The sequence below is a fragment of the Crocodylus siamensis genome, chromosome 5, assembly GCF_052110815.1.
Source record: "Crocodylus siamensis isolate JL-2025a chromosome 5, ASM5211081v1, whole genome shotgun sequence".
NCBI lineage: Eukaryota > Metazoa > Chordata > Crocodylia > Crocodylidae > Crocodylus > Crocodylus siamensis.
This window is the reverse complement of record NC_143399.1, coordinates 83,548,134-83,575,317: the sequence shown is the minus strand read 5'-3', so window position 1 is coordinate 83,575,317 and position 27,184 is coordinate 83,548,134. Positions and strand designations below refer to the sequence as shown.

The 27,184-nt window shown below is 41.1% G+C and overlaps 1 protein-coding gene across 11 annotated transcripts in view; it reads left to right on the top strand.

Annotated features, from left to right (window-relative positions):
• FHOD3 (formin homology 2 domain containing 3) overlaps positions 1-27,184 on the top strand; it is a 642,552-nt gene that overhangs the window by 521,559 nt on the left and 93,809 nt on the right. For 7 of the 11 annotated variants that reach the window (XM_090049605.1, XM_090049607.1, XM_090049602.1 and 4 more), the window contains 4 exons: positions 1,620-1,670; positions 8,004-8,218; positions 15,569-15,886; positions 20,254-21,149. In XM_090049605.1, coding sequence (XP_089905731.1) covers positions 1,620-1,670; positions 8,004-8,218; positions 15,569-15,886; positions 20,254-21,149 — 1,480 coding nt within the window. The remainder of the gene's footprint in view (positions 1-1,619; positions 1,671-8,003; positions 8,219-15,568; positions 15,887-20,253; positions 21,150-27,184) is intronic. The other 4 variants (XM_090049604.1, XM_090049611.1, XM_090049613.1 and 1 more) reach the window with 2 other exon arrangements.

The window sequence follows — 27,184 nt, the reverse complement described above, 5'->3', positions numbered from 1 at the left end:
GACCAGTGAAGTGATAGCAGCTTGAGTTTTCAGAGAGTTAGAAACAAATTTATTAAGCATGCATTGCTTCCCTGGGTACTATCTCAGGGTATGGACACTTACAAGTTGCATCATTATCAAAAGATACTCATATAAGCTGTTTATGATGCAACTGACATCTATATGTTTCTGTAGCAATACCAGGGTAGCATTGCAACTTTTATCTTCAGCCTCTGCCACACAGTATACTTAAGTATACTTAAGTTGTAACCTAGCCACACATTAAAACAATTCATGGTGTCATAAAACAAGGAGTAAGTCTCAAAGTTATGCCACAAAAATATGTAATAACTGTGGCTGGTTCCAATCATGCCATTAATTGAAAGCGTGGCCAAGTACGCCCCATGGCTGAGAGCCTGGATCAGCTGACAGGGCTCCCAGCCATGGAAGCTTGCTACTTGCCAGTGTAGGGGGAGCCTGGGATCATGACCCCGGACTCTACCTGCACCAGCTATAAGGTGTGCTGGGATCTGGTGGTTGATCCCACAATCACACCTTATGCCATGCATGTGTGGCATGGCAGGAAGTGTGATGGGGTGGATTCCATCATACCTTTATCTACACATTGGTCATAATCTCAGGGTTAAAGTTCCAGTGATTTAGCTAACTTGTATCACAGTTGACGCACACAAATATAACTGTTACTTTGGAGCAGCTGATGCCCTGGGCAGTTCTTTTCCCACTTTTGAAGTAATTAAAAGGTGCATTTTTCCTTATCCTCAGATGCCAATGATGTTATTTTAAATGTCAATGTTGTTGAAGAATTATTTCATCTGCTATGCAGAGAAATAAAAAAAGTAAAGAAATGGGATCTGTAAATGGAAAATTTCTGGCATTGACTATCCTGGTGGTTGAATAGACTAGAAGTAGTAGTAAAAGTGCCTTTGGTTTTGTCCACTGGACTTGACCAAACATTAAATAGTGTTCTGCAGGAATCAGTTTGCCTTGGCAAGGAGTAGACGGGATGTTCTAATACAACCTCCAACCTCTAGCATTCTGTTCAACTCTGTGAATTAGTCTTGCTGCAAACAATATAAAGAACATTTCACCAGTGCTAAAATTTGTGGGTATGATATCACGCCCAGGGATTACATGATCCAAGCATCAAGGAAAGTTGATTTGACAAAACTAAAAATAAAAAGTTATATGGATCGCTGAGAGAGAGAGAGGAAAACAAACTGGAGGGGAAAGAATAGCAGTAGTCAAGGTATTTGAGAACTTGTATCCAAAACTCAGGGCCAGGAAAAATAATAGTATTCCTGGCATATAATTCTAAAATTTGCCTATTTTGGGCTTTTAACCTGAAATTAAAAAATTGCCAGTTTTATTTCTTTGATTCATTGCACCTTACATGTTTGGTATGATGTATTATATAATTTAACATATTTTGCGCATATCCAGACCTGATGTTCAACACTTATTTAGAAAGCAGAGGCAAATGTCTTCACTGAAGCATAATCCTTCAGTATCTTTAATGTGCCTATTTTGAGAGATTTCTCTTTCTCCTACTGTGTATTTACTTTTGGTGTCATCTGTATTGTTTTGATTACTTCTGCGACTTACTGAAATTTTGTTTCTAGCCGAGATTATTTAGACAAAAGAGAAGAGCTAAGACAAGCAAGAGAAGAGAGGTTTGTACCTGTTGCTTCCTGCTTTCAGTTGCTTTCCACCTAGTACTGTGTCTTTGACTGTGTGGCTGTTGGCTATTTCAGTACACTTTTAACCAGGCATGCCAGAAGCAATTTTGTTAAAAGAAATCTATGAAAAGGAAAACCAAGCCCTGCCATGGATCTAGGAATAAATTGTGCAGAAGCAATACACGCAGGCATAGTACCGACCCATCTTTTATTTATTTGAGTGAGAAATAAGACCAAGTATTATGTCTACCTGAGAAATTTGTCCAAATTGAATATGGCCACAATTCTGTTAAGCCATTATTTCTCAACCAGTAGGTTGCAATTTACTTGCAAGGTCTAAAAAGGAGAGGATTGTGAGGTTGGTCGTGAGATGCTGAACTTTTTGATACAGTCTAGAACACTGAAAATCTTGCCAACCTACTGCCAACACATTAGAGTTGACTAGTTTCTGTCAATCTCTGGAAGCACACACAAATAAATTATGGAAACTGAGCATAGTGATCACCCTTACATGTTTTTTTCAATATTTATTAAGACATAGTGTAAGGGATGTTATGAATCTTTTTTACTTTACTTAGAAAACATTGTATCCAGCCAGTAGGATCCCATGCCTGTGAAACCATTCCAAGAACTCAAACAACAGACTTCACCTTTCAGTTGTTCACCTCCATTTTCAATATTTGTTTTTACATGCAAAATATGCAAGTAACTAATCAAACAGCAGCCAAAAAATCCCAGAAGCTAGTTCTTCTGTGTACATCATATGCTGTTACAGACTGTTAGACAAATCACCCATGGTGTCTTCTAAAAACTAAAATTTCATAATAAAAATGTGAAAAGTGACCCTTCCACATACCCTTTAACTGGCAAATTCTTCTCTGGATACAATCACTTGGTAGATGTTTTTTTCCTTCTACCTTATGAGTTGGACCTACCAGCAATTTTATTGTGGCTGAAGTGGCTGATATTAAAATGATTTTGACAGTTCTAAATTTAAATGGGGGTTGATGTTCTTTCCTCTGGTTTTACAGCCAAAAGATTACAGCCAGTTTAAAGCATCTTGTGAAATGAAACATATCTGACCACATAAACACCAAGCACTCATCTTAGCGGAGTAAAACATTTTGCAGCAATCCCACTGAGCAGCTGGATTTGAAACAAATTAGAAGTGAATGCTCCAGCACTTTCAAGTTGTAATGGAACATACTAAAGTGAGCCTGAGTATTATTTTGGAAATGTTCACCAGCAGGACATCATTGCTATTGCAATCTGAGCCAATTTTACTGGTCATTAGTAATGAGTCTTTATGTCCAGGCCTGTTTTGAAATAAAGAGCTACATTCTAAGTTTCTTCTCATAAAGAGAAAAGAAACATCCCTTCTTGACAGTATGTAAATGTCAGAAAAAACATCTACAGCTAAACCCAAACAATAGCTGTCCATTACACTGGCCTTTTCATTCTCTTCATATAGACTTTTCCATCAGGCAGTATCAGAAAGTAGACTTTTATATGCTTTTTTGCAAGTTAACGTCAGCTGTTATTTCAGGACAATGTCTACAGCAAAAGAAAGTTGCGTGTGGCCAATGTGTTAAACTCCACTGTCCAAATATAATCTGAATATAAATTCTGAAAAAATAAGAAGTATGAGACATGTTATCTTTACAAAGTTTAGATGTTTTTCTACACTCATAGTGATTAGAAAAAAGCAATCAGAGAGAAAACCTCTCGTTAAAACTAATTATATAGAAGCACCTCTATTAAAATGCCCATTATGTCTACATTTTTTCAAATCTCTTGAAGTAATCTATTAATTTCCCATAGTGGATGAGATCCAATATACACTTTAGGATAATTTAGGGCATGGACCAGAGCCCATGGAAGTTCCCCATTGATTTCGGTGGGCTTTTGGATCACGCCCTAATTAAGGAAGGTAACTGGTTTATTCTGTATTTCTTTGGCTTTGAAAGCATCAATTAGTTATTTTAAAAAAAATGTCCATACACATTTTGTGTTTGCTGGGGTTCTGCTTGCTGGCATTTAGTTTGCAATGGCCATTTAAAAATGTTTCTGCAAAGAAATCCATTGAAATCTTTTTCATGATGTTTCCATGCAAATGGGAATATTCCTGATTTCATTCTGAGTTACAGCTGTTGGTGTGTCTGATATCAAAGAGATTATATACAATTCTCAGGTCAGTGATCTTAAAACTAGAGAACTTGGAATTCTGTTTTCATCTTTTTGAAGAGTATAATATTATGTCTAAACTATGCAATGAGGTATCTCTAGCTAAGTACACATATTCAAAAAGCCAATGACAAAAGCGCCCTATCATGTTTTACTTAAAGTGCTTTACCTTAACACATGTTTAAACCAAACAGACACTCATGATTTGTTGGAGGGCTAGCACTGCTTGAGGCTAGCAGGTAGAGGGAGCTCTTGCATGCTTTCCAGCATGTCCCACGGACTCTCCAGGCTGCCAGAGATTCATGAATGCAGCTAATGCACTACAGGGAATAGTGCCCCCACCTGCTATTTTCTCAGTGACAGGAACCAGAGAATCACAAAAAAGCAGGCTGGAGGGAACCTCCAGGCTGGGCCAGAGATAACTGGGGAGCAGGATCCAGATGGGGGAGCCCATCTGATGAGCATTGACGGAGGTAGGCTGGACACTGGCATCCCCCTGGAACCAGGATGAGGGCTGGGATTGCCTGCCACACTGGATCTGCCACAGATCAGGGGAGGGGAAGAGAGGGATGTAAAGCAGGATTGCTCAGAGTGAGGCAGAACACGGACACAGATGTGGACACACACACACAAAAACACCCCCCAAGCCCTGCACCCTGCCCTGGCACACTATGGCCCCACTTGGGCCAGGCTAGAGACCAATGTACACACACACACATGCCCCACCAAATGCCAGTGGCAGCAGCTCCACTTCCTACCCCATTGTGCTATGGCCCCTTTCAGGGCCAGGCTGGAGATCTGCACACACACACACACACACTCAGACATTACATTTACACCCAAGCCCCTCTCCCCACAGCGATCCTGCTGGAGCATCAGACAGGACCATACTGGTTCTTGTTGCACCAGGAACTCTGGTGGGGTGGGGTCAGGGGTGGAAAAGGAGCCCATGTGCTGCAGGGAGTGCCTGGCCTGGCCCCCGCCAAGACCCAATCTGGGAAACTGGGGGTGGGAGGCACCTTCCAGGGGGGCTTTCAGTGACAGCTGAGGTGACACACTGCCTTTCAGTAGGTGCCTGGGATGCTGGCAAATGCAATGTAGCTTAATACCTGATGGGGTGTAGCACAGATATGCAAAAAAGTGATCTAACCTAAAGCTCTTTAGTCTGATAGCACATCAATCAAGGGTTAAGTTAAAGCACGATCTGCCCTTTTAAAAGCACTCTATGAACTGTGAATGTCTCTTCTGTTACGGCTGTAGACTACTTCCTGTGTGCTTATAGCACAATACGTGTAACGTTTGGACCTGGCCTCTGTTATTAAAAGCAGTCTCATCTGGTAGGCTGGAGTTCTATGTAGACTAATCAGTCCTGCCTCTTATTATGTGCTGTACAGTGTAAATGTACCCTGTGTGGGATTTACTGTTCACAAAACTTACCAAACTGACAGCCCAACATCTGCTGGCCTTTATCCTGAAAAGACGTCTGGTATGGGATGCTTGGCTCAGAGGAACATGGCACCATGGACAGCGGGCATGCAGCGAACTGGCACTACATGGGGTGACCATACACCCTGTTTTTCTGTGACAGTCCCATTTTAAACACCTATCCTAGGTGACCCATGGTTTGGTCAAATGAATACTTTTGTCCTAAGTTGACTAAAGTGCTTTAGGTTAGAGTGCTTTTTTGAATATCTGTGCCACATCCCATTGGGCAGTAAGCTAGTGGCACTCAGCAGCCAGGAATTTGATAGGGGTTTCTGGTCCTCTGGCATCCCATGACACCCTCCTGTCCCATTCTCCAATGCATTCAGCTGAGACTAGATCTTGGAGAGACCTGAGCTGGGGGCAGATGGAAGAGGTGGGGGAGTGGAGTGTCCTGTTTTGAGATACAGAATGTATGGTCACCCAGGCACAGAAGGTACTATATGTATAAGAAGAAAGTCAAATTCATTCATTATCCTTATTTAAGCCTGGGTCTTTATCAGACTGCTAATAGAACCACTAATGTTTTAGTGCTGGTGTTACCTGCACCCTAGAAACTGGACTAAAGCCACCAATTTGCTTAATACAATTCACTTGATCAATGTAAAATATTCAAAACTTCAGTTTTAGTCATACCTGTTTGGTACTGGTAAAAAGCTTCATTTAGGTCCTAATAGTGCTCCAAGTTCTCCAGTATCCATGTGAGCCCTAAATCTGAATAGTCTTAGTGTTCTGTATATCATTTGACTCTATACCAAATTTGTAAGATGCCAGGAGATCTGCTCTTCTAGGTTTATCAGTACTTTTTATGCAATATGTTATGGCAAAAGATAAATTTTGAGAACACATATTTTGACAGTCTGCTGTTTTCCTGGTGAATTTAATTGTACAGCAGAAAGCTACAGAAGCTAAAAAGTTAAAGCAGCTGCAAAAGAGCTGAGGACAATAAAAAATTGGAACTCCCCATGTTATAAAGGGATCAGTCTGGATCTCTGCTATAGCATGCTGGCAAATTGCAGAAAACTCCAGTGCAGCCAGCTGTGCTGTACCTGGTTTAGCTAAGCAATCAATTGAATGTCTCTTTATGAGTCCTAAATTCCATCTGCTCAATTTGTGAGGGGGGTAGGAGGGAAGCCATGGTCCCTAACTGACTGCAGTTAGAAGGACCAGTGTTGTTAACCATGTAATGAAAGACCATGATAACGCCTGCAAAGGGTTTTCCCCCTAGTGAAAAAAAATCATCCTTTAGAATTGGCTTCATGCAAGAACTGTAAACAGTTCCTATTTTATAACCATACAAGTATGTAGCTTGTTATATTTTCATCCAAAGTCTGTAGGGGTTCTTTTTCTGCAGAATCTCAGTTCAAAGCCTACTCATACCTCTGGAGGAATAAAAGAAAGCGAGTTTGTTCTTCATTACCGCTGTTTATAATAATAAAAATTGCATAACGAAACACGAGTGCTCTTTTATGATACCTTTGCATGCCACATATTTGTTTTTTGTGAATGTGCATGTGTGTGTATGGGGTTACTGTATGTATGGAGCATGTCTGTTGCCACATATGGCTGACTTCTTTACCCTTACTGAATTTAATATACACTTCTACACTAATTCAGCCTGTCAGTGAGACTGGATGGGGGAGGAGGCATGCTCCTTGTTATGAAGTGTTTACAACAGCGGGTTACTGGAGAATGACCGCATAGTCTTTCAGGGACATAAGCAGTAGTCTTGATTAACCTGTTTAACAGTTCACTTGTGGGTAAGACAAACAGAGTCAAAAGCCGGTTACAGCTGTACTCATGAATTTATTCCTTAGCAAATAATGGTGGATAAAATTAGCAGACATCTGGAAGAGGCACATATTTCAAACTTATTTTGGTCCCAATGTATAAAGCACAGTATGAAGAATATGATTGGTAGCTGGTCTTAATAAACAGTTAGTGAGTTCTGCCTGCCTAAAATGCAAAACAGATGTATCTTTGTTCTTTTAAACTGACTTTGATGAATAAACTATATGTGACGTCAGGTCCAAGCTATTGGATGTCTGAGTCCGGCAGAAAAATTTTTTAGAATAAAAAAAAAGAAAGTTTCCATTGTAGACTCTGGAGAGAACAAAGTGAATTCCAGTGCATTGCTCCTAGAGCAAAGGGAAGCAGGTTCAGAGACTTAGATAGTCTTCAGTCCAAACCTTTATTATTGGCTTTATTTTCAGGGAGATCTGTTTTTGTCTGCTGCACTTGAATCATTTTCCTCTTTCTAAAGCAAGTCTTGGACTTAACTATTTGCATCAGTACTGGGGGCTGAATTTTGGTTTTGGGTTTGTTTTTTTTTTGGAAGACCAGAGGGGTGTGAAGAGAAGGGCAGACGAATGCTTCCAATGGGAGGAAAGCAGGACTCTGCAGACAGGATACAGTAGCCAAGGACTGTTTAATGATACCATTTTGGGGTTTTGTTCTGTCATGGCAGATTTAACATTTTTTTTGGTCCATATTCTTTGCCTTGGTGCACAGTTCTTTGGCAGGCTGACCCTACAGTCTGTTTAGTGCAGAACCCCTTGTGTCAGGAAGTCAGCTCATTCTCTGCAGGTGTTTCATCCATAAACAAGCATCAACCACAGGCTTCTCTTTCTTTACGGAAACCCTTTGGAATTTAACTTTCAGATACAAATACTTGGAGAAGTTGGCAGCCGAGGAGTATGAGAAGGAGCTGAAAAGCCGGAGTATAAACCGAGGCAGAAGTGAGCTGTCCCTGAACCTGGGCTCTCCCTCAGTCCCATCCTCTCCCATTCCCAAGTGCACCAGCCCAGCCTCTCTAGAGTCCCAAGAGGAGCTGAATACTCCTTCTACGCCCCGGGGGACACCTCAGCCCTCTGAAGGTGAGTGCAAAGGAGGATGCATGGAAAGGAGCTAATTTACCCAAGTGTCTTTCTTCAGCTGGAGCTTTTTTATGCATGCGTACAGGACTGAACCCTTTAGAGTTCCACGACTCATTTCCAGGTCCTTACTTGACAGATTTCTCTTTGTCATCTGTCTGCATTTCTCCTTTCTTTTTCAAATACCTCCAAGTATCTCTGAGCTGTTTGTGCTAGGAATATGTGGTTATTAGTTATCACCATTGTTCGTATTAATCTTGCCTGCTTTAACTGCAACGAAATAACTAGAAAATGCTACATACAGAGCATCTTATTTTAGAATTTGTTCCTTGTATATCAGTAGTTACTGAATACTAAAACAATATTACTCCTGCCAGCATATTTTGCTTATGTGGATTCTCTGAAAGAAATACTACAGATGAATGCCAAGATTATAACAACCTTCCAGCACAGCACAGGCTGTCTGGGACAAACCAAAAAGTTACTGAATTTAAGAGAAGGATGCTATGCTGATTATTTTTAACAGTGACCCCCCCAAAAAAAAGTCTTTGAATTGTAGCAAAACTACTAGCAGACTTAAGAGATCACAGGCAATTAGTAAAAAGGAAAATACAACCAGTGCCTGTCTGAGTGATTTGCTGTCATGTAATTTACTGATGTACAAAGCAATATTTGATGTGGGTGCACATTGGTCCATCATTTTCAACATGTACCCCTCCTCCAGCCCTCTGAAAAACCAAACCTATGGCAATTTATCTTCTTCCTATGTGATGTTGCATTAATGGTGGGAGCCTCAGTGCATGTTGAGGATTTATCACCATCATTTACACTGATTTGATTTCCTGCTTCCAGGCTATTGGTGATTAATGCTTCTATAACTTGTGCTAATTGGTTTTATTGGTTGAAGCAGCTTGAAGCATGCTGCAAGTAATGCAACTAAGGAAAATGTTATCTAAAGGCTGACTTTGGGAGTATTTTCTGTCATCATGGTAAATACTTAGGTCAACATTATTTGTGTTTACATACCTATTTAATTACATTTCCAATGTATTTGCATCTGTGATCCTCTGCACATCTCAGTAGAATCATTTTAGCTCAGAAAACAGGACTATTTCCCTTTAACATTTCTCTCAAAACTGCAGGGATCTCAATCTTTGAAACCCAGCATAAGTTTTGCAGCAAATAAGCTAGATTTTTCCACTGTCAGGATTTCAGCATTGAGTAGGGAACAAGTATCTTTTTTAAGTTAATTGTTTTAACATATTTCACCTGGAAGCGTTCTGAAAAACTGCAGCCTAAGATGGAACAGTGCGATACGTGCAGAGACTAAATTTAGAACAGGTGCATGGAGGTGCTCTGCAGATATGAAAAGGCTGCCCATAGACAGCAAACAGGTGGATGGGGCATATCAAGCAAAATACCCAACAAAATCAGGAGGTTTACAGAGGCGTCATCTGGGCTCCTGGCCAGCAGGCAGGCTAGTAGTGATGGTCCCGGGGCAGGTGGACAGGGCAATACCAGACAAAATCCAGCAGAGGGCTATCCTCAGAAATCTAAAACAGTGTCAGACTATGGGCCCTGAAATACGTTTGGTTCAGTGGGAATTTTTACCTGAATAAGGACTGCAGTGCAAGGTTTAGAGAGAGCTAGTGTTCAGAGCAGCAGAAAGTTATCAAGGATTCAGTAAGTGGGGCAAGACAACAAATACCTGAGCATTTTCTGATGATGGGAAAGTTAATCAGGCAGGGAGCAGCTGTGTTGGGCAGCTCCAAATGGGCAGTACATTTTCAATGGCTTTTTGGTCACGTTCTGTAGCATAATGTCATTGGGTTATTGGATTGGGTGCTTCACCATCCTTACACAGTAAGGAAATATTAGCACCATGTTATAGATCAGGAAAATGAGACACTGATTTGCTTAAAGTACACACGCATAAGAAAGCTCAGACTAAGCTAGAAGCAGCATCCAGTCCTAACCTGTTGCTTTGAACATGGGATTCCCTTCTTTCCCAAGCAGGGATACACAAGAAGGAATACTTTTTAATTCTGTGGCCTTTAGTACACAGTTCTTCACAGCTTCAGAGTTATTCATTTATGTGTAATGTTGTCTTGCAACATTCTGAACCTGAATTCTCAAGGGGAATACCTCCCATCAGTAATAAAATAATAGCTAGCTCTAGATTTCTTTTCCAACACTTCTGTTGAAATATCCTATACACATACAATACTGGTTCTGGGCCTGGGAAGCTTTTTTTAGCTTAACCCAACAAAAAAATCTTGAAATGCTGCACTGAGTTCTTTTCTAATGTGTAAGTTGCTCCCACTGAAGTAATTGGCTCCAGTTAGTTTTACTCTTGACTTACTATGTGAACCCATAATCAAGACTACGGGATTCAATTATTTTTCAGAGCTACTGTTTTCAGTTTTGTTAGTTCAGGATAAAATATTTTCTATCAGTATCTCAGACTGCTCTTTCCTAATATCAGACCAAAAGGGATTCAGAGGTATACCCTTTCCTTTGGGAGTACAAACATGCATCTCTGGTGTTTAATACACTGAGCAACATGTGAGTTATGGGCAGTGGGGCAACTTCTAGGCTAATTAGCACACAAGTGAGACTCAAAACTGGGCAGGGATGGATGTCCTAGATGCACCAACACTGTCTAAATATCCACACTAGCAGAAGTAAATTCACATATGGAGAAGTTCCCAGACAAGAAGGTATTGGTGAGAAAATCCTGGCCCCAGCCTTGGATTAAAGCAGGGACAGGAAAAGTCCATCCTGTAGGCCAAATCAGGCCCATGACGGACTCCATTTCCAAGGAGCCCCTGCCTGCGTCACTGAAGCCAGTCTCCATAGACACCAAAGCAGCAACAGGGCTGTGACTGTGCTGGCCCCAGCAGCACTGGCAGGGTGTATGCCTGGGCACGGACTTGCTCCAGGGCCAGGATTTTGCAGTGGTGATAGGGAGCTGGGACAGAGCTGTGGTCCACTGCCCGCATGCCCTAAGCAGGGGTTTGCAGGCAGTGGATTGCAGCTCTGCCCTGCCTCCAGACCAGTCTCACTGCCACAAGATCCTGGCCCTGGCCTCAGCCCCAGGCCCAGAGCAGCTCCCCACCTAGCCACGTCCCCTGCCAGTGCTGCTGGGGCTGGTCTCTATGGAAACCCTGGCCCTGCACTGTCACAGTGCGGCCACTGCTGGGATCTCCAGGGAAACCAGCTACAGTGTTCTGAGCAGGGACTGCTGGGAAATGGAGTCCAGCTGCTGGCTGGATCCACCATTTTGTCCACTCCTGGGTTAAAGGAAATTTTGTGTCAGAAGACAAAGGAGGAACTTAAAAAAATAAACAAGAGAAGATGACTTAGAGCAGAGGTGAGAGCAGCTGGCCTCTAGGCTGATCTGCTTCATGTAAACAGTGTTCATCACAAGAAAAATATTCTTCTTTATTTGGATCATAACTCAGGGAGATTTGGAATCTTGCTGACCTTGCAAAAATCAGGGCTCTTTAAGGGAAACCTTTCCAGGCTCCCACAACTAAAAGGGGAAATGTTTTAAGCAGAGACTAAGGGTCTGCCCAAACATTGGAGCCTGAGTAGAAGTGAGCTTCTGCAGACAGATCATCCATATCCACAGAGACACACGGCCATGATTCCTCAGCCACAATCTCCCAGAAAACAGGAGGGAAAGACTGAATCTAGGCGAGCTTATTGAGTTTGTTGCTTTGTCTAGGGATTAGCAACCAATACTTCTATTCTCTTTTGAGCTACAGGACTGCCTTACAGCTATAGACAAGGAACATGGTGGGAGTGGTGAAATGTCATGCCCTCTGGAAGCCTCAGGGTACCGTGGGGAGGACTGGATCTCAAAAGGATGGGTAGAGAGGGATTCCTGCAGGTGACTGTACCCATGCTCTTTGCCACAATGTAACCAACTGGGGGCCAGATCAGTCAGTAGGTAGCTGCAGCAGCTTCTTCCATGCAAACTTCCCTTTATGAATGGACTAGAGTCACGCAAAAATATAGCAGGGATAGGACCTAATTGAAAAATAACCCATCTGATGAGAAGGTCATTGGGTTTGGGACTCAGCTCTCGTGAGCATGGAATCCTATGGGAAGCCAAACCTGGACTTAAGCTAGAGCTTATTGAATTCTTTGTATCACCATGTTATTTAAAGGCATGAAATGGCTCGTGTGAAACCATTTGATCACTTATATGTCTTCCTGATGCCTTACACTTAAAATGATGTTGCCTTTCCAGTGCTTAGCTGCTATATAGTTTTAACTGGGGTAACTAATGGATATGCCTCAACTCCTAGCTGAAGTTTCTCCCTAAAAAGAATCAGAGTGGGAGTTCATCTCTGTCCTATTTTAGTCTTTGACCTCTCTGTGATGTCTGCCAGCAAGATTGTGATGCTAGTTTTTGTACCATAAAAATTGGTCAAGTAGATGCCAGACTGAAATCAGCAATTCACTTCATATAGGCCACTAAATAGTCACTCATTAGCAATGAGTTTTTTTCCACATCAGCAGATGTTCTTTCTAATATCAACAAGGCTGTTGCATTTATCATGTTTTGCAACTTCAGGTGATTAACGTAGGGTGAGCTCAGTGTTTTGTTTTTAACTATAGCATGTGTTGACATATTTAATATTTTGAGTTGCATGGGTGTTATTAACATGCATTACCTGAGTTTTATTAATCTGATGGGTTTAGTGCAGTGTTTAAATTGTTTTGTAGCTTTGCTTATTTGACATTACAGCAACATTAATTGTCCCAAACCCCAGTTATCCAAATCATTCAGTTAGGCTGCCAAACCCCTACATGGTGTGTGGTGTGTGTGAAAGTAAAAGAAAAAAACTGTTCTAATGATTGAGAAAAAATTAAATAAACTGAATAAAGTGTGTCTATATGTTGTATATCAAATGAACATGTTTATACATAATATATACGTTTCATTAGCTGAACAGATTTTATAAATGGGTTTTGGACCATTCCAGCTGGAAACCCATAACACTTTCTCAAATGCCTGAGTATCTAAAGATGCAAACTCAGTTATTTTTACAGGAATACCACATGTCAGCAGAGGTACCTAACTTGTACTGGAGGCGCTTTCCAATCTTTCTTATTCAGCGTATCTAAACTAGTAGTAATGTAGCTATACGGTTTCCGATCTCTAATCCCCTCTTCCTAGAACAAGCTTTTTTTAAATTAATGTTGTGTTGGTTGGGGAGGGGGTGGATTTATGTGTTTTGAGGGACAGCCACAGACCCTCTGTAAGCTTGGTGGGAAGTTTGGGATAGGGAGAGTGATCTCTCTGTGGTATGAAACAAGGGACTGGGAATAGATGGGCATGGGAGTGGAAAAATATTTCAAGTCTAGATGTGAGTGGGCGTTGGAAAAGTTGGGAAGCACAGTTGGGATGGGATAGAGGACTAAAGGGAGACAGGAGTGGGAGGCCTGGGGCAGTGTTAAAGTTTTGGGGTGTTGTTTTGGAGTATTGTTGCATCTCATATTGTGGCTTGTCTGTCTTTTATTATAAACTGTCCTGATGGGGTGAATTATAAATCCAAATAATATAATAATGGTGATGATTGATCAGTGCTCAGCCATCTGACACAGGCTTACTTTCTAAAGGACACACCATATTGCATTCATGTAGTGCTAAACTCTGTGCTTGTCATGGTGTACAATAATAGCATGGTTCAAAGATGAACTATGGCTCAAATGGTCTACCCAATTAATGAGGCTAGGTCATCTCTATCTAATATATGATGCTGTTCCTTCCTTGGGTAATCCAGTAACTAGGTGAAGTTTTGGCCCTAGTGAAGTAAGTAGCAATAAACATTCTTTACAAGTCCAAAGTTCTTACAGAACAGTGTGAAATAAGAAGGGATTTTACAGTACTAAAATATTCTGAAAGGATATTTAATTACACATTTGGATAACCTTTAGATAACCCTTGTTATGTAGAAAGTTAAAAATAGGCTGAATTAAATGTGCAAGTGTTCAGTCTTAGAAATGGTAACCTGATTTTTGTCTCGGGAGATGAAATAGCCATATACCTGTGAGAGTTTCTTAGATGAATATCTTGCCCCTGACCCTTCTGAGCTTCCAGTTTCTTAGGCTGCATCGATTTATGTACTCTTATATTTTCAGGATGTGCTCCTATAGAACACTCTTTTTTCACAAAGATACAGCTCAATTCTTTTCATTTAATTCTCAAAAAAGCAAACAAACTATCATATGCAATAGTATCCAGAGACTACTTCAGACCCTAAAGTGTATAATACAATATTGCAATGAAAGGTAGGCAAAAATAGGAGGAGAAAAAATCTAATAGTACTAGGGTTATTGTAATTCAGCCATCTTGTAGAAGTTTTAATCTAGGGATGATGTGAGGAATATGCAGAACTAATATGCATGCACATTTTCATCACTTTTGCATGACCTTTTCAATTTTTGGAGAGTTATGGGCTGCTTGATGTGAGTATATATGGATGCTTTCCACTTTCTTCACAGCACACAGAAAATTCTTGCATGTAAAAATCTGCTGGTTTAGCTGAAAACTATAAAGGTAAATGACTGAATTTCACTGTGTCAGTGATAAAGCAAAGAGAAGGAAACCAAGCACACCATCAACAATGTATGCCATCTGCCAACCAATTAAAAGTTAAATTTATGACATATGCCAACCAATTGGAAGCTAAATTTATGCCATATGCCAAGCAGTTGGAAACTCAGTTCAGTTTTGATGTGGCTATTCTGAAGTAAATATGCATGCAAACACACATGCTTTCTGTCAGCCATATGTATGACTGCCGCATCCAGACTGTGGCATTTACCGTGCTAATAATACTAATGTATCTTTCTGTTGAAGCATTCCACATCGGGTGAAAAAGAAGTCACTAAAAAATTCCTCCAGAAAGAAAAGGGAACTCAGCTAAGAGACATAAGCTCCAACATATTTTTTAAAAGTTCCTTCTTTGTGGTTCTCAGTGTTGAGCCTTCATTGTTTGAACCTAGACTGGGAACCATTTTCTGATGAGTTGACTCTTTTTATGACTGCAGTAATCTTACTGCTGAAAAATTTTGAGTAAAAATAATGGATTAGCATCAGATAATAAACAAACATAAATCAAGCCAAGACTTGCTGAGTCACACTCAAGATTAGTGTCCTCTTCACGCAGTGTTCAGCAGTCTCTCGCTCTTAATACTAGACTCACCATGGATAATTAACCAAAAAGTAGTGCTTCATAAGTTTTTCAGATCTCACTTGTTTGGACAGGTGAGTCTTGACAGCTGCGAGAAACTGTTGTTAAGTGAATCTTTTTTCTCCATTGTTCTCTCTACCAGCAAGTGCCAGTGAACTTGAACCAGAACCTGAGCCAGAGACAGAACCAGAACCAGAACCAGAACAGGAGGCTGAGGCAGAGGCCGAGCAGGGAGCGGAAACATCACAGGAAATAGAGGCTTCAGCAGTGGGACCAGAGAGTGAGGTGGAACAAGGACCAGAGAAAGAGCCAGAAGAAAGTGCAATACTCAGTGAAAAAGAGAGGCAGAATGAGGAAGTGAATGAAAAAGACAACTGCTCTGCATCCAGCATATCCTCAGCAAGCAGCACTTTAGAGAGGGAGGAGAGAGAGGACAAGTTAACCAGTGACAATGAAACTGGTAAAGTGAAGCTTTTTTCAATAACAGAGATTTTCCCACAAAGAAAATGTTGTATCAGCAACTTTGTGTAGCGCTAATCAGCAGACAATCCCTTTGAGTCCTGTCCTGCTCTCCTTCATGGCTCCAATCCTATCTGCTCTGTGTATGCAGTATCGCTGACTTCAGTTGGGACTTCGGTGTGCAGAGCAATAATGCAGCCAAGCCTTGGTAAAATGAATTCTCCTGATCAAGACTATTATCTTCCTTCATAATTACTTTACTAGTTATTTAGAGATCAGAAGAACCACCGCTCTGGGGGCTTGGGATGCACTGAATTCAGTTGTTCCATATGGTGAACGATTATGAAGGAAGCCCCAAAATCATTTGCAACAGGATAAAAAGCTCTATACTTAATATGGGAGTGAGAACTAAAGGTGCTTCATTGAGTGCTGCATTTATTTCTTTTCTTTTATCTTCCCTGTGTTGGCCAAATATCAGAAATGCAGAGAGACTACAAAAGTTGCTGAAGGTAGAGGTAGATAGTGATGTTCCCAGACATGGGTAAGAGCAGCATAAGGAACAAATGCATCATTCCAAAAGGAACATTTCCCTATTAGTCAATAATGCTGCCATTTGCAGCTTCCGTTTGGGAGCTGTAACCTCACATGGCCATCTGCCTTTGTCTTTAACAAAATGGCAGGTCTCAGTCCTTTAGAGATTTGGTTTGAGTACAGCAGTTTACTCCTATATGAGTATCTGTAAAGTAAGTGAAATAGATGCTGTAATTTTACTGGCATAGTGCAGTGGAATGCATTGCTCTAAATGATTTAGGGATGTTAGTTTTAGCCATGTTGGTCTAAAAATATAGGCAAACAAAACTCTTGTGGTAGAGGTGATATCTTTTATTAAGCCAGCTAAATAGTAGCAAAAATAATTCTTTCTTTGCAGGCTTTCAGGCCCAAATGCCTGTCCCCAGGCAAAGGAGAATTCAAAGACTGTAAAACCTCTCCCAGGTAGAAATGAAATCTCATTTTGCACAGGGGAGTAAAAAAATGGTAGGGTTCCCCTGGGTCTAACAGTCCACTTTAAAAAGGTTCCTCATGGTGTTAAATTGACAAGTTTCTGTTAATTCATCTTTAAGCCCCATTTTTTTTCCAGAGACATGTTACTTAAATACAACATCTGCTTTACTGCTGAAGGCCATCTTCAGTTCTTCTGTAGAACACAGAAGTCTTGGCTTTATGCCAGTGGGAGCATTGCTGAAGGCTAGAACATAACCCTTGAATACCATTGTACTTGTGAAGGAGGTAGATAGATATACCTGTATGTAAATAATAATAATTATCCAGATGATGAACTAAACAGCAAGAGTTCCAGCAATTCCAGCTGAAAATGGTAAATATGTTTGCAAGGGAATTTAATTGGATTTATTCCCTAGCCCTCAGACCAGTGGCAGTACTTGTTATATGGGACATGATGAAAAGTGGCTTCTGGGTATGAAAGCATTATTAATACTTCCAGTGCTATCACCTGGTGATCTGTGGAGGGAACAACATAGTGAAAAAATGAGAAAAACTCTCTTTCTCTAATAAGTTAAATCTGTCAGTGCCTTCATTTTAGAACAGATGATGAAAAGCTGCATCACCATAGCAACTAGCTATGGCAGTGTTGCATCGGCAGGCACTAATTGTGATGTCCCCGCTACTACGCCGTATAAACAAGCTACTGCACAGTAGCTCATTGCTAATGCACAGTAGGGTCGGAAATGACCCATGCACCTCTAGGACTGCATAGTGCTGGTACTGTGCAGTCATTTAGTACTTGCTTTAGCTCCCTGATCAGATGGAGCAGTAGAGTCCAGCAAGTGACACAGAGTTTTAGCAAGTACTAAATGACTGCACAGTACCAACTATGCAGTGGGATGCACGTGTAGATGCACCCACAGAGCATGAATCAGTTATTAGTTCTGCTTCCAACCTGATAAATCTGGACTTCTTGTTCAGACCAAATCTCTCTCTCATATACCTGTACTGATATTTCAGAATCATAATGTAACCTAATAAAAAGGTTACTTTTCAAATCTGATAAGACTTGGCATTATTGTCTTGAAGTGTACAGATGTGTTAGTGTGAAGTGTTATTTTGGAGACTTGAAGTACTGATATTCAGGATTTTTCTCCCAGAGCAAAATAACCCAGGAACAACCAGGGTTAAATCACTCCCAGGAAAGTTTGTCCTGGGAGAGCAAATTTCTGTACATGTTCTTGTCTGAGAGAAGCCACAGCACAGTCTTTGAGCATCCCAGAGTGCTTTGCTTTCCTGCTCCCCCCCACGCAGGAAAACACTGTGCCAGTTGCTGGACTCTACTGTTCCAGCTGAGCAGGGAGTAGAACATGCCCCCTTCGCAATCCCACATTGTGCTGCATGAAGACACAGGCTGACTTGGAGCAATCTGGGTCAGCCAATCAGGGCTACTCTGTGCACTGCTGCCAGGCATATTGGGGAGCCTGCCAAGCACGCTGAGATGTGTGTCCAGGGCCCACACAGCTATGCAGCATCAGTACTGCAAGGTCACTTGTCTTCAGGGGCTCAACATTCAAATATCTGTTCAGGCTTCTCTGAGTAAGATTTTCAACTGGGAGAACAAACCTGGGAGAATTTTCCCAGATTATCTGAATGTGTGTACATAGCTCAGTTCAGCATGATCTAATTTTAATTTGAGAGATTAGCCTATGTTATGGGTGTAGCTACCAATCTAATCTGGGAAGAAAATTACCGAAGTAGAGGAAGGGGACTTAAAGTTACGGAAAGAAAACTAAATGAACTGATAAAGACATTAAAATTAATATGTCAACTTAAATATCCTGAAACATCAGGTAAAAGGAGAAAAAAATTAAATTCTCATTACAAGAGAAAATGCAACCAGAAGATTAATGTGTGTCTGTGTGCGTGTGTACATACATTTATACACAGATATATATACATACACATGTACACACACACTGACTAGCGGAGATGAGCCGGAAGACAAAAATAAATCATAATGATAAATTAAAAAGCTTGTTTAGAAAAAAAATATGTTGACAAATATAACAAAATAACAAAAGAACAAGATAAAGGAAGAATCAAACCAGTCTGTTTTTTAATCACCTCAGTTGATACCCTTTGGAAAATACATTTCCAAAGTATGTTTCCAGATTGAATCTCAGTTGATTAAATGGTATTAAAATAAGGAAAACTGCATCCTAAAATCTATTTTGCTCATTTAATTTTACATTTCTATGGATATGTGATGCCTGTCCATGCCTGATGAACTCAATAGTAAATTGTATAAACTAGTAAATTCATCATAGTCTAACTTCATCATAGTGTAAAAATAGCAGGGTTTGTATAAACTAAGCATTATTACTGCTGCATGCTGCAAAGTGGGCAGAGGCCACTATTTTTCTAGTTCTATTGCAGCTTACCTACAGGGTGCTAGTTATAGTTAGGGAGTAATGTGTTCAGAAACACCTATGTGACTTTCAATCAGACTGAGGTTTGCAGGCAGCAAAAACATATTTGAAAATGGGAATTAGACGTCTAGGTCACTTAAGTGCTTTGGAAATTTTGCCCGTTGTTCATAAATGAGGCTCCCAGTGACCTAGAAGGCCCCTTTGGTGATTATAGCCAAAACACCATGGAGCTGAGCTAAGAGATTAAAGCTGCCTTACTTTAACCAAAGGTGCTGACAGTGGAGGGAAGTATGGATGCATATTGATGAAAGTCAGGCTGGAAATACAAGTCTTTTTCATGCAAATTTTCCTAAAATAGTTCCTGTGTCCAGTGATGTCATGCATACCACAAGAGCAGCTCTGCCCACAATATTTATTTTAATCCTTTTACCTTTGGTCCTAGCACAAAACAGAAAGCACAGAGACACTGGAAAAGGGCAAAAGACAAGAATCATGTAGGTTTTGGGGGACTTTGGACTGTCCAAGGGTCTGACCATTTTAGTAACTTGTAAAATAACTTGGGAGAGTAGACTGAGACAACCATTATCTGAATGCATCCCCATCCCCACGCCCCTTTTTTATTTTAATAAAAACAAAAGACTTCCTCAGAGAAATGTTTTGGTCTGGCTCCTGACATTCACTGAACTTTTCCTGAGACATACTGAGCATCTGCTACTCTTACGGGCTACTAAGCCATTGTTAAAGAAGTACTCACCAATAGCAGGATGTATCTGTGGCTTTCTTATTTAAAAATTTGTCCATAAAAACTTTTTCCAGCTTCATGCTAATTATGCATGTATCACCAACATTGCTTCCAGTATAATCTTTTGCATTCCTGACATGTTCTTATCGTTCAGTTGATAACGATTTTGTGTGTGTACATGTATGATTTCAGGTCCCTGGTCACAGACCATTCAAGATGCTGGTGTGAATGAGCAGTGCAGCAACATTCTCAACAACAAACGGTTTATGCTGGACATGTTGTATGCCCATAATAAAAAACCCAAAGATGCAGAGGAAAAAGAGCTGGAGGAGAAGGAGGAAAAGACGGAGACGGAGACGGAGGAAAGTGAGGAGTCAATCACCAGCCTAGCCAGTAGGATTTCAATCCTGCAGGCCACCAAGCAGGCCAAAGAGGAAAGTGTCAAAAAGATGGAGATTGAAAGCCTGGACAACCAAGGCAGCGTGAAAGTCTTTGCAGAAAAATTCAACAACGGTGAGCTGGCCAAGGGGACAGACTTGCCTGAGGATGAGCTGAGTGAAAAAGTTTCAGATAAAACACCAGCACAGCCAAAGAAGGAATCTGACTACATCTGGGATCAGTTGATGGCTAATCCTAGAGAACTAAAAATAAAAGACATGGATTTTACAGACTTGGGGGAAGAGGATGATGTAGATGTGTTGGACATGGATATGGGTCCTGGGGACTCCCTAATTCCCCCTCCCCCTCCTCCACCAGCCTTTTTGGGTTTGCCTCCTCCACCGCCTCCCCCCCTGTTTGGCTGTCCACCTCCACCTCCGCCCTCTGGTAATTTATTGGCTCCTCCTCCACTCTTCAGCACTCCTCAGAGTTTAGGGTCACCCCGGGTCTCCAGGGGTCAGCCAACTTTCATAAAGAAGAAGAAAACCATCCGTTTGTTTTGGAACGAGGTACGGCCATTTGAGTGGCAGTGTAAGAACAACAAGCGCTGCAGAGAATTCTTGTGGTCGAAACTGGAACCCATTAAGGTGGACACTTCCAAACTGGAGCACCTCTTTGAGTCTAAATCCAAGGAATTGCCTGTCACAAAGGTATTTCTAACATTTACCTCTATTTTTTTAATTAATTTGAAGTTTATTTTTACACTAATTTATAATTTTTTAACTTATCTTAGTCACACTAGAAATTAATAAACACATTTCTGTCTGCACATATACATTAATTATGGTAGGAAGAAAGATATTCAATGGCCTGAAATGAAGACCCAGATGTAGTACAGTATACCTACTTATCTGTGGGCAATGCTACTGTTTTGCTTCAAGTTTTTGAAAATTTTGGCCCATGCTTAGCAAAACTCATCACATAATAAAGATAGGGGATTTATATGTTTATGTCAAATATTAATACATGACGGCAATGTCATTCATGGAGGGAAAGCAAAACTGAGTTCTAAAGCAGTAGGTAAAATCACTGTTGTATCTTCCCTTTATATGTTCATCTTATATTGACTCATAATTTTTTTCCAAATAATTAAAAACTATGCAGAAAAGGATCATTTTAAATTGTGGTTGTTTTGTGGAAAGTTCTATTGGTTTGACAGGTTCCCTGCTCCTCACTGATTTAAACATCAGATATATTGAGTTAATATCTTACTGTCAAATCCTGCAAACCCTAACCTAGGTTCTAATAATCAGGTTGAGATTTTTTTTTTAAGTATAAATTTTCCACAAAAGAGACTTGAAACAGAAATCTTTTTCGCCTTTACCTTAGACAAAGCAAATGTACAATGTTTGTAATGAAAATTAGGCAGAGATAAAATCTTGGTTTATTCTGTTCCATAAAAACACTGTCATAAAAAAAAGACTGGTGAAATATTCATCTAATATTCAACACAGTAAATTATTGTGAGGTCACTTAAGATAATTTAACAGGACTTGAAAGTTGGTTTTGAAAATGGATAGTTAAAATGTTTGCACTTCATGACTAAGTAGTCTTTGGTATGCTAATGGAAGTGCAGTGACTGACAGTGTTCTTTATTAGTTATTATGTTTGGGGCTGTGGTGGCATTGGGGCAAAGGCCCACAGTTGACAGCCCAGAGGTTGCAAGTTTGAGGCTGCAGCAGAAGCACTTGTAGCCTGTCAGAATCTGCAATTTCTGCTAAGTTCCTTGTTGCTAAATACCTTGTCTCAAAGACATGAAAAAGGAAAGATGTAATACCAATAAGCAGTAGTATAGGGATGAGTGCCTAGGACTAAGTGTAAGTGGAGACTTCTTGTTGCCACTGTGATTGCAAACCTGCAGCAGATGCTTTTTTATTTTGTTTCCTTCCCCCCACCAATTCAGCACCATCCCATGGCCGGTCCCCCCACCCCCAGTATCTCACTGCTAATAAAAGATATTCCACAAGACCACATTGAAAAACTACACGTAGACACTCCGTTTTACATATGCCTAATTTGTCATATTATACATTTTATAAAATCTGAGTGAAATGTATAGTCATTTTAATTGTTCTATATTGTTTCAAATTAGTAAACTAAATGTTCAAAAAATCTGGGAGAGCCAACTAGCCCAGGTTAGTGACTTGCTGTTCTTCATGTCAGTGGGCCCAGATAAACTTCATCTAAGGGTGCTGAAAGAATTAGCCAGTTTAATAGCAGAGCTACTGGCACAGCTGTTTGAGCACTCAAGGTGCTCCAGTCAGATCCCAGAGGACTGGAAAGGGGCCAACGTGGCCCCTATTTTCAAGAAGGGAAGAGGGAGGAACCAGGAAACTATAGGTCAGTTAGTCTCATCTCTATCCTTGGGAAAACTCTGGAATAAATCGTTAAGGATCACATTTCTAGGAGGCCAGCAGGAGTAATAATGCTGAAAGGAAATCAGCACGGATTCATTGCAGGTAGATCCTGCCTGACTAACCTTGGTTCTTTTTATGACCAGGTCAAAAAAAGCTTAGACGCAGGAGTCGAGGTAGATGTCATCTACCCAGACTTTAAGAAGGCCTTTGATACAGTATCTGATTCTGTTCTTGTAATTAAACTGACAGGCTGTGATGTAGATGATTACATGGTCAGATGGGTGGCAAATTGGCTTAGGCATCACACTCAGAGAGTGGTGGTGGATGAGTTGATATGGACCTGGAAAGATGTGGGCAGTGGATTCCCACAAGGCTCTGTCCTTGGACCCATGTTATTCAATGTCTTCATCGGTGACTTGGATGAGGGCATGGAGAGCACCCTGTCCAAGTTCACAGATGATACCAAATTATGGGGGAGAGTTGACACACCAGAGGGTAGGGAATGGATGCAGGTGGACTGGACAGGTTGGAAAAATGTGCAGAACGAAATGGATGCAGTTCAACAAAGATAGTGCAAAGTGCTTCACCTTGGCAAAAAGAACCACCAACACAGTTACAGGCTGGGGGATGACCTTCTCAGCAGCACAGCAGCAGAAAGGGATCTTGGAGTTATAGTTGACTCCAAGATGAACATGAGCTGTCAATGTGACAAAGTGATCAACAAGGCTAACTGCACTTTATCATGCATTAGCAGATGCATGACGAACAGGTCCAAGGAGGTCACCTCTATGCGGCACTGGTCAGGCTGCAGTTGGAGTACTGCATCCAGTTTTGGGTGCCGCACTTCAAGAGGGGTACAGAGAATCTTGAGAGAGTTCAGAGGAGGGCCACTCATATGGTCAGAGACCTGCAGGCAAGGCCCTACAAGGAGAGACTGAGGGACCTGGATCTCTTTGGCTTTTGCAAGAGAAGGCTGAGAGGTGATCTTGTGGCTGCCTATACATTAATCAGGGGAGGGCAGCAGCAAACAGGAGATGCTCTGTTTACTAGGGCACCCACTGAGTAACTAGGAACAATGGCCACAAATTGACAGAGAGCAGATTTAGGTTAGACAGTAGAAGGAACTTCTTCACAGTAAGGGTTGCCAGAATCTGGAATGGGCTTCCAAAGGAGTTGGTGCTCTCCCCTACATTGGGGGTCTTCAAGAAGAGACTGGAGAAGCACCTGTTTGGGATCACATGACCCCAGCACTTTTTCCTGACCAGGGCAGGGAGTTGATGACCTACTGAGGTCCCTTCCAACCCAAACATCTATGAATCTATGTCTAAGTCTTATTTAGTCCAAAATATTGACCCAAGTTGTTGTCTGATGATAGTTTGTTAGCTTTCCTTTGTGTTCTCAGTCAACTAGACATGTCAGGCATCTTTACATATCAGGCTCCAGGGAGGATGCTTAAATTAAAGTGTCTCTGAGAGCCACTCTAATTAAAGTGCCCACAACATTACATGTATTCATCATCCCAATTCTTTTCTACCCTATTCAAGTCCCTGAAAATCCTTTAATGTATCTACTTTTGTAGCACCCTGTCATTTTACTGTAAGAATGAGACACAAAAAAGCAGTGATGAGAAAGAGGATACTCCCACTTTTTGTATTAACTGTTTTTCATGGACTTGAACAAGGCCTGAATAGAATAACAGGAATGTGGTGAAGGGCACTTATGTGCCTAATAGGTGGAATAGAATCCTTGTTGGATGGCTCAGCTGGATAAAATATGTTCTGAGCTAACCATTGGCACACAAAATCTAGAACCACATAGGTTCCACTATCATTATGACTTTAAATTGAATATTCTGTGGAAAATAGTTCAAAGATGTCAGCTGATTATAAAACTGAAATGGGTACATTTAAAAATAAATATAATTGACAGTAATTTCTCTGCTGTTCAGGAAGAACTGCTAATAATGTTGTGGTATATTACTATATATTTGTCCTCTTCTTCCTGCTAATATAAATTTGTAGATGGCTTATTGTGAGTGTGGACTGAGGAGGAAAGAATGAGGTTGTTGTCTAGGATCCATAAAACAATTCCTTGTAGAGCATAGAGTTACGACACATTTCCCTTGTCCAGTGAGTTTGTTGCATTTTATATAATGCCAATGTTTTGGTGAATTAGTCTGATTGACTTTTAACATTTTGTAATTTCCTTAAATCTTGATAAAAGCTTCAGACATTGTAATCAATAGATTCATGATCCAAATTATTAACCAACTAGATTCCTTCACCCCAGCACACATGCACGTACCCATACCTCTTACATTCTCACAGGCTCTTCCTCCTGTTTCCCAAATGAGGTGGTAAGTGCTCTGATGCAATATCTGATCTTTGGCTGGGAAGATGGGAGAGCAAAACTCTTTGAAATCACTGTGCAACTGTGAAGAGTGATTTAGAGCAGCCACTTTACTTTTGGAGACTAGCAGCTCTCTCTGTATGATAAATAACACATTTAACTTCCATTTTGCCCTTTTGGCAAGACATCACTGACATTTCATTTTCTTTTCACTAATGAGAGCATTCCCTTCAGAATCACTGTAGCAATGGCATACTTTGCATAACCTGTGAAATATGTCCATGTTTTGCTCAACAATCCACTATCTTTCAGTTCACTCCATCTGGACCTTTTTAAACTTCCCAATTCATCATTTTAACCCAACTTCTGTGAGAGGCCTGCACTGTTGTCCTGATTTTTGTCTCTTCCCCGGAGTTCACTGTGTTAATTCCTGCTTGAGCTCCTGGTTTAGAATCTGAAATGTCTTTTCGCTGTCCACTTAACCCATCTCCCAACTCAGCTTAAATGGAGAGCTGTATTGATTTCAATGGGAGGTGGTCATATATTATTTTACCACCCACGTACCACTGGTCTTGTTTTTTAAATGATAGCTTTCTGTGTGTCTGTCCCTATTTTCTAAAAGCGGGAGGGTCTCTTCTTTGCCTTTTCTGTCTGTGGTTTTCAAATTGTAAATGTGCTGGTCCGTCTAAAGTCTCAAGTATTGTTGACTTTTGACTTCAGTTCAGGTAAAGGTCTGAGGCTTCCTTATGGATCAGGTGGTATGTCAGCTAATCTTTTAGGCGAGGGACAGAACTTGTATATAAACTGGTTTAAGTGATCAGAAACTGGTTTAAACCTGTAAGAGAACATACATTCAGTGCACATAAACCGATTTCAAAATGGCTAAAACCGGTTTAAGATAAACCTGGTTGAACATAGTATTAGACTTAACTGATTTCATAAACCATTTTATAAAACTTCCATCCTAGACCCCTTCATGTTTCAAGTTAAATCAGAGTCAGCATCCCAGCATGCTTGCATCCCTGGGCAGAGCTACGCTGTCTGCTCCAGAGAGCAGATTTGGCCCTGCCACTCTGCTCCCTAGGCAGAGCAGTTATGGCTGGCTCACTGCCCCCCCCCCTTCCCCTCCTTTACTCAGGCAAACCCTAACTGGGGTTTGAGGCCAGGGAGGGGGATTAAACTCACCTTCCCCTGAGTACAGAGCTGCCCTGCCCTACTAGCTTAATTAGTGCTGGCTGTAACTGTGGATTACAAATCCCAGAGGCACCTGGAAGCAGGAAGAGAAAAAACTATTCTTGTTCTAGCTTGTATTAATTCAATGCCACTACTTCTTCCCACACTCCCCACCAGGGAGAGCATGGATTGTTGGGGCCTGGCCATGCCCCCTCCTCTCCAGCAGGGAGAGAGGGAAAGTCATAGAGGGCTTCTGTCTTCCCTCCCCTTTGGCGGTGGCTGCAGGCATGCTCTAGCACCCCCCAGCTTCTGGCTTGAGCCACTGCAGGAATGTGGCTGTATTTCCTGAATCAAAAAGTAATGTGTTCATTTGCTTATTGGTTCAATCTCTGCAGTTTAAGCTAACCTGCAAAGACTGAATCAATTCAGCCTGAGGCTTTTTGACTGTCTGCACTTAGCCTTAGGAGCAGAACAGATCTTAGACCTAGTAGGCCTGGGAATAATTAACTAGACACATCTAAATCTGTCAGAGACTTGGGTTTGGTTTGAAGTTTACCCTCACATGAGGCCACCTTTTACCTTTTCCAGACTAATTTACTCAATTCCCATCGTACCTTAACTTCTAGCATCCAGTGATTATGAGCAGGTTTGTTCTAGTTTAAGTGCCCATAAGCTCAGCTGGTACAACTAAAAACATGATTATATCAGACACTAAGGACATGTCCACCAGGCAAGCATGCACATGCCTTTTGCAGCATTCCAGACCAGTTTGAGATGCTGCAAGAGGCACACTGGGAACAAAAAAA